General features: G+C 52.3%; 2 protein-coding genes across 5 annotated transcripts; one reads left to right on the plus strand and one right to left on the minus strand.

Annotated features, from left to right (window-relative positions):
* The first annotated feature begins 625 nt into the window (after nt 1-625).
* Nucleotides 626-11,066, plus strand: GNB3 (G protein subunit beta 3). 4 transcript variants are annotated; one of them, XM_085573179.1, is made up of 10 exons: nt 626-815; nt 5,378-5,480; nt 5,987-6,025; nt 6,174-6,280; nt 6,392-6,455; nt 6,569-6,731; nt 6,833-6,899; nt 7,815-8,016; nt 9,069-9,285; nt 10,095-11,066. In XM_085573179.1, the coding sequence occupies exons 2-10, from the start codon at nt 5,424-5,426 to the stop codon at nt 10,199-10,201; spliced, it is 1,023 nt and encodes a 340-aa protein (XP_085429305.1). In that variant the 5' UTR covers nt 626-815; nt 5,378-5,423; the 3' UTR covers nt 10,202-11,066. The 4 variants fall into 4 exon arrangements, with proteins under 4 accessions (XP_085429305.1, XP_021404805.1, XP_085429292.1 ...); XM_021549130.4 differs by lacking the exon at nt 626-815 and having other exon boundaries at nt 5,278-5,480; nt 10,095-10,329; XM_085573166.1 differs by lacking the exons at nt 626-815; nt 5,378-5,480 and having other exon boundaries at nt 5,792-6,025; nt 10,095-10,329.
* Nucleotides 11,067-11,517: 451 nt separating this feature from the next.
* Nucleotides 11,518-13,979, minus strand: CDCA3 (cell division cycle associated 3). Its single transcript, XM_085573188.1, has 5 exons — nt 13,823-13,979; nt 13,620-13,749; nt 13,342-13,539; nt 12,263-12,384; nt 11,518-11,897 (listed from the first exon to the last, which is right to left on the minus strand). Exons 1-5 carry the CDS (start codon nt 13,934-13,936, stop codon nt 11,763-11,765), a joined length of 699 nt encoding a protein of 232 aa, XP_085429314.1. The 5' UTR covers nt 13,937-13,979; the 3' UTR covers nt 11,518-11,762.
* Between the last annotated feature and the right edge of the window lie 199 nt (nt 13,980-14,178).

Genomic DNA, 14,178 nt, shown 5'->3' on the forward strand with positions numbered 1-14,178 from the left:
CCGTTAAAAGGTATTTATCTCAGGCTTGGGCCAAAGCCGCGGGAGAGATTAAAAGAGATTGAGGCCAAGATAATCCCCTCGCAGCATCCCACTAAAGTGGCTGCCAAAAGGCATGCCACCAAATCTTTTGCCACCCCTGGCCCCTGTGCCCAGTTCTGTTTTCCCCATCCAGAGCTCTGTTCACAGCCGAGAGAGGGTGTGATGGCCCTGCCATTGGTTTTTCCTTTGCAGGCCCTCTCCGGTGGCATCATCCCTCTTTCTGCCCTGCCCAGGACACAAGTGACATGCTGTCCCTGGGAAAACAGGAATTCCTGTGACTCTGAGGTACAGCAAGCCCTGCCCTGGTGGCTGATAATCCTAGGCTGTTCTGGCTAATCTTCACTTTATTAGTTTGTTGCTGATATAAACAGAGAGAGTCAAATCCGCCTGGGATTGTTTCTTTCCCTTCAGGAGCAGTGTGCTACTCTCTCTTTTCACCCCTCCCCATCCACCTGCTTTGCATTACGTCCCAATCCGATTTCCCCAAGTCTCTGGTGTCTGATTTAATTTGCCTGACGCTGCTCCTGGAATCAGCCCTCCCCCAACCCCTCCCGTCCACAGCCTTCCAGCTCCCCATGGGGAGATCAGTCCTGGGAGAGGCTGAGGAGCAGAGAGGGAGCAAGGGACTCGCTGGCTGGCTGGACGAACGGGACTAGCTGGAGACTGCAGAGGTACAGGGGACTTTGGGGCAGTGAGGAGCCATTCTCAGCAAGGGAGGCAGGCTGTGAGGGTCCCATCCAGGAGGGTCTGCAACCCACCTTGCTCTACAGATCCCGGTAAGTTTGCCGCCTTGCAATGCCTGAGGTCACCTTGGTGAACCTGGCGTTTGGAACCCTGAGTTTCTTGGAGTGATTCTGTGGGGAGACTTTGAACAAGGGCTCATCCCATCAGAGGATGAGGGAGGGTAAGATCATGGAAAGGAGTTGGGGTTAGCACTGAAGTGTCCTTACAGTGATGAGAGAGCTTTGCACTGGGATGCACTGCTTGTTCTCCACTTGGCAGGTAAATCTCACCAGTTTCCAGGCTGGAGCGGGAGAGTAACACCTCCTCTGATCGACCTGGCACTCCCAGTGCGCCCTAGGTGCACCTCTTTGCAGCTGGCTGCTGTTCTGGGTGCAGAAGGAGCCCTCAGAAAGCAAGGAGCAGAGCAGGGTAATTTTACCCTGACCTTTGACCTCCATCACAGGAGAGAGGGATCATCTCTATCCGGCTCTGCAAGGAGCCCAGGGTCACCAGGGCGAGCCTGCGAAGCTGGTCAGGGATTACACAGAGACCCAGGGATGCTGCCTGTTCCCACTGAGTCCTTCTTGCACCTTTCCCTTTTCCATTCACAGCCCTCTCCCAACATTTCACAGAGCAACCACTCCTTCTGCAGCATGGGGGAAGCTACCCAGGAGCAGACAATAAGAGGGTTCACCTTGCCTCTTTTTCTCACCTATTACTTGCACCCTTATCCCCACCAGGGAGTGATGCAGGTGACTTGGAGGGACAGCCTCCAGGGAGCAAGCTGGGCCACCTCCATGGCACTGTGCAAGGATATGGCCACTGCTCTGGAAAGTCAGGGTGTGGCAGCAAAAGGCAGAAGATGGATGATTCCAGATCCCCCTCCGTCTTGCACCACAGCAGAGGCATTTGATCTGCTATGAGCAGACACCAAAGGACTCAGGATGGGTTTGACTGCCCACAGACAGGAGTGCTGCAGCAAGAAGTTTGTTAGAAAGGCAGGAGGGGAAAGAACTGTCATGTTGGAGAGCAGAAGAACTGATTTCCAAAGCCAAGAGCTGTGAACTGGATGAGCACAGCTAAGGCAGAGCTCAGAACAGGGCTGGCATGAACTGACCAAGCCCAGGCTCTGTTTGACTATGCCCTACTTGCTCCTGGTAGTGCTTGCAGGAGGCAAAACTCTGGAACAGGTGCCAAGGTCCTCCTGTCAGCAGCTGTGCTGAGAGTGGTGAATTGTTTCTTTCAAAGGTACCTAAGGACTTGGTTTCCTCTTCTGCTTAGCATTCACCTGAAAGAGCCCTTACTTCCAGAAAGAACCAAGTGTGCACCATTTAGAAGCCTTTCCCATTAAAACTAGCCTGGGCAACCACCATGAGCAACTGTGAGCTGATCCTTAGATCCACTAGAAATGTGTAGTCCTAAGGTCCTGCGGGTCAAGGCAGGAACATGCTTTGGCCAAACTCCATTTCTCTTTCTTCTGTTCTTCTCCCATTTTGTTCCTCCCATTTCCTGCCCTAAATTTACATGACCATAACAAGCTGCTCTTTTGCACACCTGCCCTGGTCCTCCTGGGAGGCAGCTGCATACGCTGGGGATAGCTCATTCTCCACAAATTGCACTGGGATGTGACGGATGGAGGCGACATGCAAAAGATAGAGCTATTATTATCACTCATCTGTGGCTCCTTGTCCTTCTGAGGCTGAGAACAATTCCCAACTTCATTTAGAGTGTTCTCTCAGAGGGATTTAAGGGTTCGGACACAGTCCTGAGCTGCACCTTCTCTATATTTAGCCCTTTTTATCCGTCCTCGACATCCTGCCCCTGCTGTTTGATCTGCCTAGGGCTCTGAAAGCCCCTCATCTGGTCGTGCAGCTTTAGAGAGCAGTGAACTGGCATTCCCTTGCTAGTGCCAGAGTTGAGAAACAACCAGAGAAGGGGAAGAGTGTAGTGAAAAAGCAGGAGCAGTGAAAGGAAGACTGGGATCCAACGTAATGAGCAGGACGTGTACGGCCAGCTTCACTGGGAGTAGAAATTGGAAGGGAGAGAGAACAAGGTTCCCATCTCTGTGCAGGTCTGGGTGGGCAAAACCAGAAGTCTACAAAGAAAAATTAGGGCAGGTGGATGGACAGTGATCTCAGAGAGCCAAAGGTATATGAAATAACAGCCTGAGGAACTTGGGAACCAAGTAAAGCAGGCTGGAAGGAAGGAGTCAGAGGCAGAAGGTTACCTAGCAGGAAAAGGCAATCCAATGCTTAGGATTGATGGATCAGTCCTGAGGAACACTGGAAAAGGGCAAAGTGTGGGCCACAATGGTAGGGCTGGCTGCACAGGTGGCTGGAAGTTCAGGTGTGCCACTTGGTGTGCTGTCAGCTGTGACCGGAGCTGGATGGAGCCTGGCAGCCTCACTGTACACTGAAACTGAGGGGCAAACACTGCAGGAGAAGGAGGATGTGCAGCCTCTGACTAAAAGCAGCAAGGCATTCCCCAACATCTCCCCGCTCTGTCAGTCAGCTGAGAGGTGGAGTGGAATGCTAGCCCTTTCCCAAAGGAGGGGGAGTGGATAAAGGTGGGCTTTCATGGCCAGGGTCACTCAATGAGGTGCAGCTCTGCATCCTTGCTGGGAGGAGCCCCCTCATCACTGCTCTGTTGGAATAACAGAAGAAAAACTCTGTGGAATGGGCCCAGCTTAGGTGCTGCTCTGTTCCTGTCCTTCAGTGTAGCTGCAGGAGGCTGTGGTTGGCATTTCCAGGCATGGCTCTGGCACCTTCCTCTGGGCCCTGGCAGTTCCTCCTGCTCCCTCACCATTTGCTGGGGCTGGCAGCCCCATCCAGTGCATTGACAGCAAGCAGGGAGGATTCAGCAGTGCTGTGGCTCTATCCAGCCCCGCAGGCAGCAGCAGGCACAAGTTTCTCTCTGCAAAATATATCCTGAAATAGCTTTGTGCTGGGATAGCCTCCCAGGAGCTAGGGGAAACCTGTATCTCATTCTCTTTCTTGCACTCAAAGCAATGCCTCAGGAATCATTAAACAAGCAAAAACTCACCATGCCTGAGGGATCAAAGGAAAGCCGTGGAAACATTCAAGGGAAGGCATTCTTAAAAGAAACTCAAAGTGCTCTATGAAGCAGCAAGCAAAGGTGGGACTTGGGAGCTGTCTGGATGTGCTTGCCCGCAGCAAGAGAGCAAGTCTGGCATGGAAGGAAGGACCCAAAGTCCCACTGACCAGAGGAAGTGAGGCCTTCAGGCAGCAGGGATGGAAGTGATGTGACCCGTAGGGACTGGGAGAAATTCTGCAGATGCTGCTGGAACATTTCTTGGGCAACACCTGGAGCGTATCTGGACACTCGCATCTATCCAGGTGAAATGTTGGATCAATTAAAGATCACTTTTGTCTACAAAAGTGGGAGATGCTAGAATTGCTGGTAAAGATTTAAGTGCATATAGCAAGAGAGAATGAAAGAGAGATGTTGTATAAGGATACAGTACACCTGCATCTTGAATATGGATTACAGTTCTGGTTCCTGCCCTCCCTGCAAAAACGTATCATCTCTGCTCTGTAAACTGAAAAAAAGCTCATAGAACATCAGAGACAATAGGATGTAACAGCTTACATGGGAGGAATGACTAAGTTTGCTCTGCAGTCTGGAAAAGAGACGGGTATGACAAAGAAGTATAAAACACCAAGTGATGCAGAGGTGAATAGAGACCAGTTATTTGCTGATTCTTCCAACTCAAAATATAGCTACTCTCAAGTGGAGCTAGTGCCACTGGGAAATTATAGAAGCAGGAGCTTCTTTGCAGAGCCTGCCACCCAGCTGTGGAAATCATCACCATGGGGTACTGAGGAGGCTGAACTTGGCATAGGCACAAAAATGGTGTGGACAAATGCAAAGAAGAAAAGTCCATCAAGGACTTGTATACAGTAATGTTGCTCTAGCTTTGGATGTCAGTGAAAAGCTAGGGCTGGGCAAGTAGGAGATGTACTCCTATCAGCTTACGTTATTCTTAGACCCTTCCCTAGGCATCCACCTTTCTTTTTATTTTAATTTGGTTTGGGTTTTTTTGGTTGGTTTGGTTGGTTTTGGCTTGGTTTTTGATGTGAAACTGGGAGGGAACCCTGAGAGAGTACCTCAAGAGCTCTGTAGATTTTATTGGTGGTCGGAGAGTTGGTTGGTCCTACCTGGTGAGGCTTTGCTTAGCACAAACAGCAGGAAATAGCCAATGGGCTCCCCCCATGAAGTTTCTTCCTCCTGGAGCTGAGATGGACAGCTTGGTCATGAGCAGAGAGAAGCTGATGAAGAGGACCCAGGGTCTGGAATGGAGAGGTTAAAAATGAGTGGACAAGTATGGCCAGAACCTCAGCAAGAGGCTCTGGAGTTCTTTAGCTTTCCTATGTGTATGTGTAAGCAGGATCCAAAAAAAATGGACCTTTGACCAGGCCCAGCACAATATTCCCAAATGCTGAGGGTTGCGGCCAGATACAGCACGACATGACTGAGTATTCAGCCAAGAAGTGGTCACCAATCCTTTATCAGAGATACCTGCATTTCCATAACTGAGCAGTCACATTGGTGTCCTATCTGACTCACACCTCTCTCCTTTGATCTGTCTCCCCAGAATCCAGGCTGCCCCGCGTGGAGGGAGCCACCCCTAGGTCAGAAAGATGGGGGAAATGGAACAGATGAAGCAGGAGGCTGAGCAGCTGAAGAAGCAGATTGCGGTAATGCTGGCAACAGTCATGAAGCTGCTGAGAGCGTGTCTACCCCCCACTGCATGCCCGAACTTTCCTCCTCAGCTGCAAGATGGAGTTGGGCTTTCTCCATCTACATACTTGGAGCCCTCTCCAGCTCTCCACAGCCCTTTAAATGCTAATGGAGATCTTCCCACCATGGTGGGGGGAAGAACAGTAGGGGAAGGGAGAGAAGAGGGGACAGCAGCCCCAAGAGTATAGTGAATCCCCAGGATCTTCTGTCTGTGAGATCGCTGGTGTTCTGTCAGGAGGGTCTATGGAAAGGGTGAAGCACAGCAAATTTTGGCTCACCTTCCTGACAAATGACTGGTGTCAAGGTGCCCTAATCATAAACAAAGATCCCCCTATGCTGGCCACAATCCAAACACAGCAAAGCCACAATTCCTACTTCTAGTAGCCCCCAGACTATGACCCCAAATGTCATGCCTTCCCCGCATGTTTTTAATCTCTCTCATCTGCTGTTGTCTCTTCTCCAGGATGCCCGGAAAGCCTGTGCAGACACAACGCTTGCTCAGGTAAGGGACAGGGCTGCCTGGGCAAGCTAGCACCACTCTGAGGGTCTTTTGTCCTGCCAGGAAGGAGTTAGGAGGCAGAGATGTGGAAAGTAGTAAAGCTCCTGGCAGTCCAAGATAAATTCTTTCTCTCCCACCGCTCTTTCTTTAGATTGTGTCTGGAATGGAGGTCGTTGGGCGCATCCAGATGCGGACCCGAAGGACCTTGCGGGGACACCTGGCCAAGATCTACGCCCTGCACTGGTCCACAGACTCCAAGTGAGAGCACTACTGCTGATCTGCTGGGTGCAGGACAGCACATGGGTGTGATGGGCAGGAAAGCTCTGGTGGGAAGAAAGCTACTAACATGATCTTGTTGCTTTCTCACAGACTTATGGTCAGTGCCTCACAAGATGGAAAACTGATTGTGTGGGACACATACACAACTAACAAGGTAGGAGCCAGGTGGCTGCAAACTGGGATGCTGGAGGGGTCCCCTTGGAGCTGGTGTCCTTGACCTGTTCTCTCTGCTGCCAAGAGCCCTGACGCGGTTTCTGGTCCTCCCAGGTTCATGCCATCCCTTTGCGTTCTTCCTGGGTCATGACCTGTGCCTATGCCCCCTCTGGCAATTTTGTGGCCTGTGGAGGCCTTGACAACATGTGCTCCATCTACAGCCTCAAGTCTCGTGAAGGCAACGTCAAAGTGAGCAGGGAGCTCTCAGCCCATACAGGTGTGTGCGCTGCCTGCCTGCAACTGGGTGCCCCTGGCTCCCAAACTTCACCCTTCCATCCCTGCCCCTTTTGCTCACATTTGCTTGTTCCCGCTTCCCAGGATACCTCTCCTGCTGCCGATTTCTTGACGACAACAATATTGTGACTAGCTCTGGAGATACCACATGGTGAGTGCTCCTTCCTGCATCCTAGTGACATGATCTCTGCTCTTAGCACAGCAGCAAGTGCAGTCCTTGTGCTCTTCAGCACTCCACTATCTAAGGAGGAATTGTTCCTACATGGGGAGGCCACATGGAGCACCTTAGGAAGCCTGATCCATTCTAACTCCCTTGGCAGAAAGATGCTTCTTTTCTCAGCTGAGGCCAGGTCAAGCAGTAGGGACTATGTCAACAGCTCTCACAAAGAGCAGCGTCACTTATACCAGCACAGAAAGAGTTTTAATTTTATGCAGAGCACTCACACGTTCTCCACTTCTCAAGTTTTGCCCTCTGTGCAAGAGACACTGCAGAGGCAGTTCCTTGATCCTTTGGTTCCTGCTTCTCAGGGTTTGCTGTGCTGTGACTCTGAGCAGTCCTGAGTCTTTATTCACCCATCCCAAAACCTGCTTTGGAATAGTATTTTGACCAAGGATAAACGGCATTTCCATCAGAGATCAGTGTTACACAGGATTTGTTTGCCCAGCTGTGGTGTGGGATCCCCTGGAACAAGAGCTTTGCATCTTACAAGAATGGACACAGAAGACCTTTTTCTCCTGTTTTCTATTTTTTTTTTTTGCTGTTTGTGTCCCTCTTTCTGTCTCTCAGTATTCCCTTCAGCTGTTACACTTACGGGAATATGCCAAGCCTCACACACCCCCAGCCTTAGTCTAGCTCTGTTTTGGCAAAGGTATTGCCAACAACAGCTGTGAAGATATCTCCTGTTGTATACAGCTGACTCCAGGGATGCTCTCACCCATTTTCTCGTGCAGTAACCATGGCTTCTTCCTTTTGTTTGTGAGTGGGACAGCTCTTCAGCCCAGCTGTAGGTCTGCTCTGCCTGGGCTGGCTCTGAGACCTTCTCTCCTCTCTTGTCCCCTCCTGCAGCGCGCTCTGGGACATCGAGACAGGGCAGCAGAAGACTGTGTTCATTGGTCACACTGGAGACTGCATGAGCTTGGCCGTCTCCCCTGACTTCAAACTCTTCATCTCCGGGGCTTGTGATGCTACTGCCAAACTGTGGGACGTGCGGGAGGGCTCCTGCCGTCAGACCTTCTCAGGGCACGAGTCCGACATCAACGCCATCTCCGTACGTATGCTCCCTGCACAGTGCTAGGGAGGAAAATGGGGGTGGAACAGCTCCAAAACAGCCCTGGGACAAGGTTGAAGGAAGCTGTCACAGTCATTAGGGTAACAAGGGTCTTAGACCTTGGCCCCATGATCCAGCCTGAAGCAGAGAGTGCCCAAGCTCACTGAAGTTTGGAGGAGGGCTCTCCCCAGGCACCAAAGCACACCATGGTCTGTGGAGATGAGCACCCTGACAGAGGTGCTGGTGCAGCTTTGCTCGCAGCAGCTGTTGGGAACTGTGGTTCAGGCATGCTCCAGCACCTCTGGCACAAGGCACATGTGAGGCAGCAGGAATACCTAACTCAGCTGAGGTCAGCTCCAGGCAGAAGAGGTAGGATCACAGGGACGTCTTCTGAAGATTATATTTCCATGGGAGGCAGCTCAGACATTTAAGAGGAAGCACCTCTCTCAGAGCTGCAGAGATGGCAGGACAAGACACATGGCAGACTAATCCTTGAAGCTAACCAAATGCCAGCTCCCTGCAGTCTGCTGCTCAAACCACCCTCCACTGACACCAATTAGTGTAACTTTCTCAGTTGCCCCATGGCTGCATTGCCAGCCACATGATTTTCTGCCATATCTGCTCCTGAGCCCTTTATTTACTCCTCAGAGCAAAACCACAGAAAATGAGCATGTATGAGAAGGCTGGGATATGAGGATCAGACAGAGGAAGGCTCTGGTAGCCAGAATTATGTCAGACCTCATCTGGGGGATAATGGGTGGACACTTGTCAAGGCCCAACCTAACAGCTGGAGTTAAAATAATCCTTCCTCAAGCACTGAGATATCTTGCAACAGGCCATTTATTTTCTTGGAGTGGAAACAGTTTATTAGGCCTTACAAGAAGTATCACTCTTCCCCTTCAGCAGACTCAAATTTTATGATCCCGTGTCTGGCCCCACCAGGTTTTCCTGCCTCCGTGCCTTCCTGGTGGTTAGCAGGGGGGCGGCGAGTTGAGGAATTCCATCGGGATCTGAGGCAAACCTCACTAAAACGTGGTGTGTGCCCTCCCCAGTTCTTCCCCAACGGCGAAGCCATCTGCACCGGCTCCGACGACGCCACCTGCCGCCTCTTCGACCTGCGGGCGGACCAGGAGCTCATCATGTACTCCCACGAGACCATCATCTGCGGGATCACCTCCATCGCCCTCTCCCGCAGCGGCCGGCTCCTGTTCGCTGGCTACGATGACTTCAACTGCAACATCTGGGACTCCCTGAAAGCAGAGCGTGTGGGTGAGTGGTTCCTCCAGGTCCCTCTTTCCCTCCCTGCAAGGCCTCCTGTCCCTCCCTGCCTTAGGGATAGCAAGGCACTTATTTTTCCTAAACATAGGAAGATATCCTATACTGACTGAAACCAAACAAAGCTCCCTCGTGCTTAGGGAGCACATCAGATTTCGGACAACTCTCTTTGGCCTAGAAGAGCTATGGTTTTTAATGTTAAGGAAGTCAAGCCTTTAAACAACATTGTTTCAAGGGGGACAAGAAGGTTCCTATTAGCTAAAACTGCTCACAACCACCAAAAGAATATCTTACTTCCTCCTAGTCTGCCAGTTCCAGGTACTCACAGTGCCACTTGGTGGCCAGGCACCAAGTCAAGTGTGCACCTGGTTCCAAGTGTTCCATCCAACATCTTTGGGTACACTGCGATGCTCATACACAGAACGCACGGCATTTTTCTTTCAGATGTGGCCCCTGTCCTCTGAAAAGTCATGAAACACAGCCCACCAACAGCATTGCTTTTCTCAGCCTTATCAAGGACCCCATCCTATCGTAGTCTTAGCATCACTCCAGGGTGAAAGCAGTTGTGAAAGCTGGCCACACCTTCCCAAGAACCCTTTGGGTGGTGGCTTTATGCCACACACAAAAGCTCTTTGGCACGTTTGCTCCTATTCTCCCCATACTGACTCTAAGATGTGCAGGAGAAGGCAGGGCCACACACGGTTTATAGGCACAGCTTGTGATGTGTGTCCTCAGCAGGGCCACCCCTGTCACCTCTCACAGGCCCCCCTTCACTCCCTGACCTCTCTTCTTTCCCACCGCAGGAATCCTTTCTGGCCACGACAACAGAGTGAGCTGCCTGGGGGTGACGGCGGATGGCATGGCTGTTGCCACTGGCTCCTGGGACAGTTTCCTCAAGATTTGGAACTGAGGACAGCAGCAGAGAGGGGATGAGCAGCAGAAGCACGGCCCACAGCCCGAGCCCACGCAAAACAGCATCATCAGCTGAGCACAACAGAAATGCCTACCTACCACTCCCACTCGTCTCTAGACACAGGTCACTTGTAGGAGTCTCCCAGAGTGAAAGGAGATCAGGGAGGAGAAGCAAGGGGAGCTGGGGAGTAGGAGCAAATGCACTGGCCCTTCTCTCCACCTCTAAACAGCCCCAGCAGTTTCCAGCCTTGTGCAGGTTTGAAGACCTGTTCTTTATGTCTCAGGACTTTGCAGTACAATTCAGACACCCTGTACCTTCCTTCAGACACCTCTACCCACACTGGTACCCATCCTCCTCCTTCAGGGGACCCCTCATGCAACACCCACCCCAGACTAAGCTCTCTCTCTGCTTTAATTCTCCCTAACTTCTCTGTGCAGCTGTTCTGCATACATGCAGACAGCCCCAGACACACTGGATTTATGATTTCTATGGCACCGCCTCAAACATAAAGCTAGAGTAAATTTGGCTCATTTTCATGGGGGAATACTTAGCTCAAGTCCTATCTATGCATAAAGGGGGGAAAGGCAGCCTTCAGATCTGCCAGAATAGCAGGGAATATATTTATTCTTTTGTTAGTTCAAGTCTTATCTATGCATAAATGGCAGAAAGGTAGCCCTCAAAACCTGCCAGAATATCAGGGAATAATATATTTATTCTTATTTGTTGTCTGCTTCCTGCTGTTCCTTCCCTCTTTGCCTCACTCCTGCATTGTGTGGTGACCCTATCTAACCAGTAGCCATCAGCCCATGTTTTCAAGTCTGTTTAGATCTTTACAGCCCAGGCAAATAAAGCTCACAGAAGCACTGCAGGCTGTGTTCTTTCCAGCATTGCAATGAGCTACTGCTAGCATAACTCTTTTCCTGTGAATATTACCTGCTGGTCTCAACCAGTCAACACTTCATCCACAGACCTTGCTTTGGCTCACAGCCCCAGGGGAGGGGGCTCCTCACGTGCTGTAGTGGAGAAGAGGTTGAAGTTGGGATCATGGGATGAAAGTGCATCCTTTCAAAGCTTGGATATTTTACTGATTTACAGGACACAGCCATTTTTTTTCAGCCCCTATTCTACTTGTTGGCTCCGAGTAGCATCCTGGGGGGACCAAGGCTCTGCTAGGGAGAGCTGGAGATCAACAAGGTTTAGTAACTCACCAACAGAAGGTCAATATTAATGGACAATGCCATCTCATGTTATTTTGGATCTCACCCTGTGTTTTTTTGTGCTGAGCAAGCACAGTATCAGGACATACAGTCAGCAAAGGTTGAACACAAATTTATTTACTAGAGATAAAAGCTCTATGGAAAAACCAATACAACTGATATACAATAAAAGAGACAAAGTCTGTGCTGTACATTAGACATGACAAGCTAGGAAGAGGGAGAAATCTTTCCCCAGCAGGGATAGGTGAGAAATATGACCACTGCTTTGGGGTTTCAGTCTATTGTAGGATTTCTTCCCTCTAAAAAATTCTCAAAACATAGGAGCAAATTATAGCAAGATCCTAGTTCTCCACAAAAGTACACTGCTGGTTCTCCTTGTTCAAGTCGCTCCAAGCACAGTTCCCAGATTTAAGGCTCCTGCTTAGATCCACATCCTTCTTCTCCCCAAGGTTCTCTCCCAACACATGCCTCTTACCCTAGAGAAATAAAAACCCAAACACAGAGTGAAAAACACAAGTTAATTGAAGGTTAGTTAATTCTCAGCAGAATATGTAGCCTATTTTCAAGCCATTCAGCTTGGACTCTCTTGTGACAATGTACAAGAGTAACTTTTTTTCTACAGCCTAGAGAGAAAGAATGCACTGAAATGGGCAATTTCACAGTAAGGCCAAAGACACTGAACAAGACTAACCCACAGAAAAACATTTGTTTAGTTACTAGTCTCTACAGACCTGGGAGGCCACAGTTCTCAACTGGGACCCTACAAGATACAGAAATTGAAGGATGTGGCTTTTTTTTTCAGCTCAATCTCCCTCCCTCAGCATGACCCATTAAGCTTTACCTGGCGAGGGGTGGGAGCACTGGGAGAATTATCATCTCGTAGAATGCTGAGGGGAGAGCGGCCAGTTCCTCCAGATGTTGCCATGAATTTGTTGTTGGGCTTGTGTCTTATGGGCTTGCTCACTAGTTGACAAAAGGAAACACACCAGCATGTCACGACAAGGCTCAAAGGTCCTGGATTTTAAATGCCTCCTGGCCTTTATCAAAGATTTAACCAAGGGCTTTGAGGCAAAGGGATCACAGAAATGTTGGAAGTGAAGTCTAGAGGACCCACTCCAGCAGCGTCACCTAGAGCCCATTGTCCAAGACCATGTCCAGGTGTCTCTTGAATATCTCAATGGATAGAGATCCTGCAACCTCTCTGAGCAACCTGTTCCACTTCTTGGTCACCCTCATAGTGAAAAACAAAGTGTTTCCTGATGTTCAGGAACCTGTGTACCATTATGTCCCCTTTGCCTCTGGTTCTCTCTTCTTTATACCCTTCCTTCAGGTATTTGTATCTATTAAGAAAATAACCCTTGAGCATTTTCCTCTCCAGGCCAAACAGCCCCAGTGCTCAGCTGCTCCTCTGAGGAGTAGTGCTCAGCCAAGCGCTTTCTGAAGCACAGTTTGCATCCGAGTCTCTCAGCACAGAGACGTGCTGCCCACCCTTGCTCCACAGCTCTTCCTAAGGAGAAACTGTAAGGTCCCTCTGGACAGGTCTCCACAGTCAAAAACCCATCTCGAAGAGGGGAAGAACTGTCGTATACCTCTTGATTTTGAATACAGTTTAAAAACAATTTCTGGACAGAAACCTGTTCGATAACGTCGCAGTTCCTAAGGGGTGCCCCGGCCGCAGAGTCTCCAGGCCGGGGGGCACATCCGAGCTGGGGGTAGGGGCAGGCTCTGGCGCGGAGCAGCCTGGAGAAGGCACCGGGAGCCCCGCCGTGCTCACAGCGCACCCCGCGCAGCCCTCCGGGCACACGGAGCCCGGCCGTTCCCACCCCGAGCACTCACCCGAGCAGAAGCCGTGTCCTCACCCCCACCCCGAGCACTCACCCGAGCAGAAGCCGTGTCCTCACCCCCACCCCGAGCACTCACCCGAGCAGAAGCCGTGTCCTGCAGGGCGGCCGGGCCGGGCCGTGCCGGGGGAGGGCGGCCTCTCCGCCTCCGGGCCCGCGGGCGGGGAGCTCCGCCGGGCCGGCTCCTGGGCGGGGCCCGCCGCTCCCGGAGGAGCCGGCTCCGCGGCCTCGGCCCCGAAGGCCTCGCTGAGCTGCGTCACCAGGCGGTCCACGCTGTCTGCCGGGGACGGAGGGGGACGGGGTGAGCCTCTAAGTCCGGCACCCCTCAACCCGCCCACCCACGGCGGCTTCACTCACCACTCGACACGGCTCTCATGGGCGTGCGGGAGATGCCGGGCGTGGGCGACCGCGGGTCCCGCTCCTGGCCGGTGCCCGCCGGCGGCTCGGCGGGGCTGGGCTGCGGGCTGCCCGCCGGGGAGCTCACCACCTGCGGAGAGGGCAGGCGTGCGGGCAGAGGGCCGGAGCCACGCAGGGGGAAGCGGCGGCGGGAGGGCTCCTACCTCGATGGGGGTGCGCAGGATGCCGGCGGTGGGGGAGCGGGGGTCGCTGACGTGAGCCAGGTGCTTGTTGCGGGGCGCGGCCGGGGTGGCGGGGGCGCTGCCGGAGGCCCCCATGGCGGCGGGGCCGCTCTGCGCCCCGGGCCCGCCGGACGCGCCGTTCGAATCTCCCGCGCGCCGGGCGGTGCCGCCGCCCATTGGCCGCTGCGCGGGGGCGGGGCTCACCGCGCCACGCCCACCGCCCCGCCCCGCCAGCCCGTCGGCTCCGCGGGCCCCGCCCGTCACGTCCCGCCTCGCCCCGCTGTCAATCTTCCTAGACAGACCCGCCCCCTCGCCCCTCGCTACGCTCTTATTGGTCG

This window comes from Lonchura striata, chromosome 1 (assembly GCF_050655825.1).
Source record: "Lonchura striata isolate lonStrDom1 chromosome 1, ASM5065582v1, whole genome shotgun sequence".
Taxonomy (NCBI): Eukaryota; Metazoa; Chordata; class Aves; order Passeriformes; family Estrildidae; genus Lonchura; species Lonchura striata.

Excerpts from the sequence above, each read along its gene's own strand:
- GNB3 (XM_085573162.1), top strand. The coding sequence starts at position 5,918 with ATGACCCCAAATGTCATGCCTTCCCCGCATGTTTTTAATCTCTCTCAT. Across the intron at positions 6,026-6,173 it reads CAGACACAACGCTTGCTCAG|ATTGTGTCTGGAATGGAGGT; the intron begins GTAAGGGACAGG and ends CTCTTTCTTTAG. Across the intron at positions 6,456-6,568 it reads ACACATACACAACTAACAAG|GTTCATGCCATCCCTTTGCG; the intron begins GTAGGAGCCAGG and ends TGGTCCTCCCAG.
- CDCA3 (XM_085573188.1), bottom strand. The coding sequence starts at position 13,936 with ATGGGGGCCTCCGGCAGCGCCCCCGCCACCCCGGCCGCGCCCCGCAAC. Across the intron at positions 13,540-13,619 it reads CATGAGAGCCGTGTCGAGTG|ACAGCGTGGACCGCCTGGTG; the intron begins GTGAGTGAAGCC and ends CGTCCCCGGCAG. Across the intron at positions 12,385-13,341 it reads AGGACACGGCTTCTGCTCGG|TGAGCAAGCCCATAAGACAC; the intron begins GTGAGTGCTCGG and ends TTTGTCAACTAG.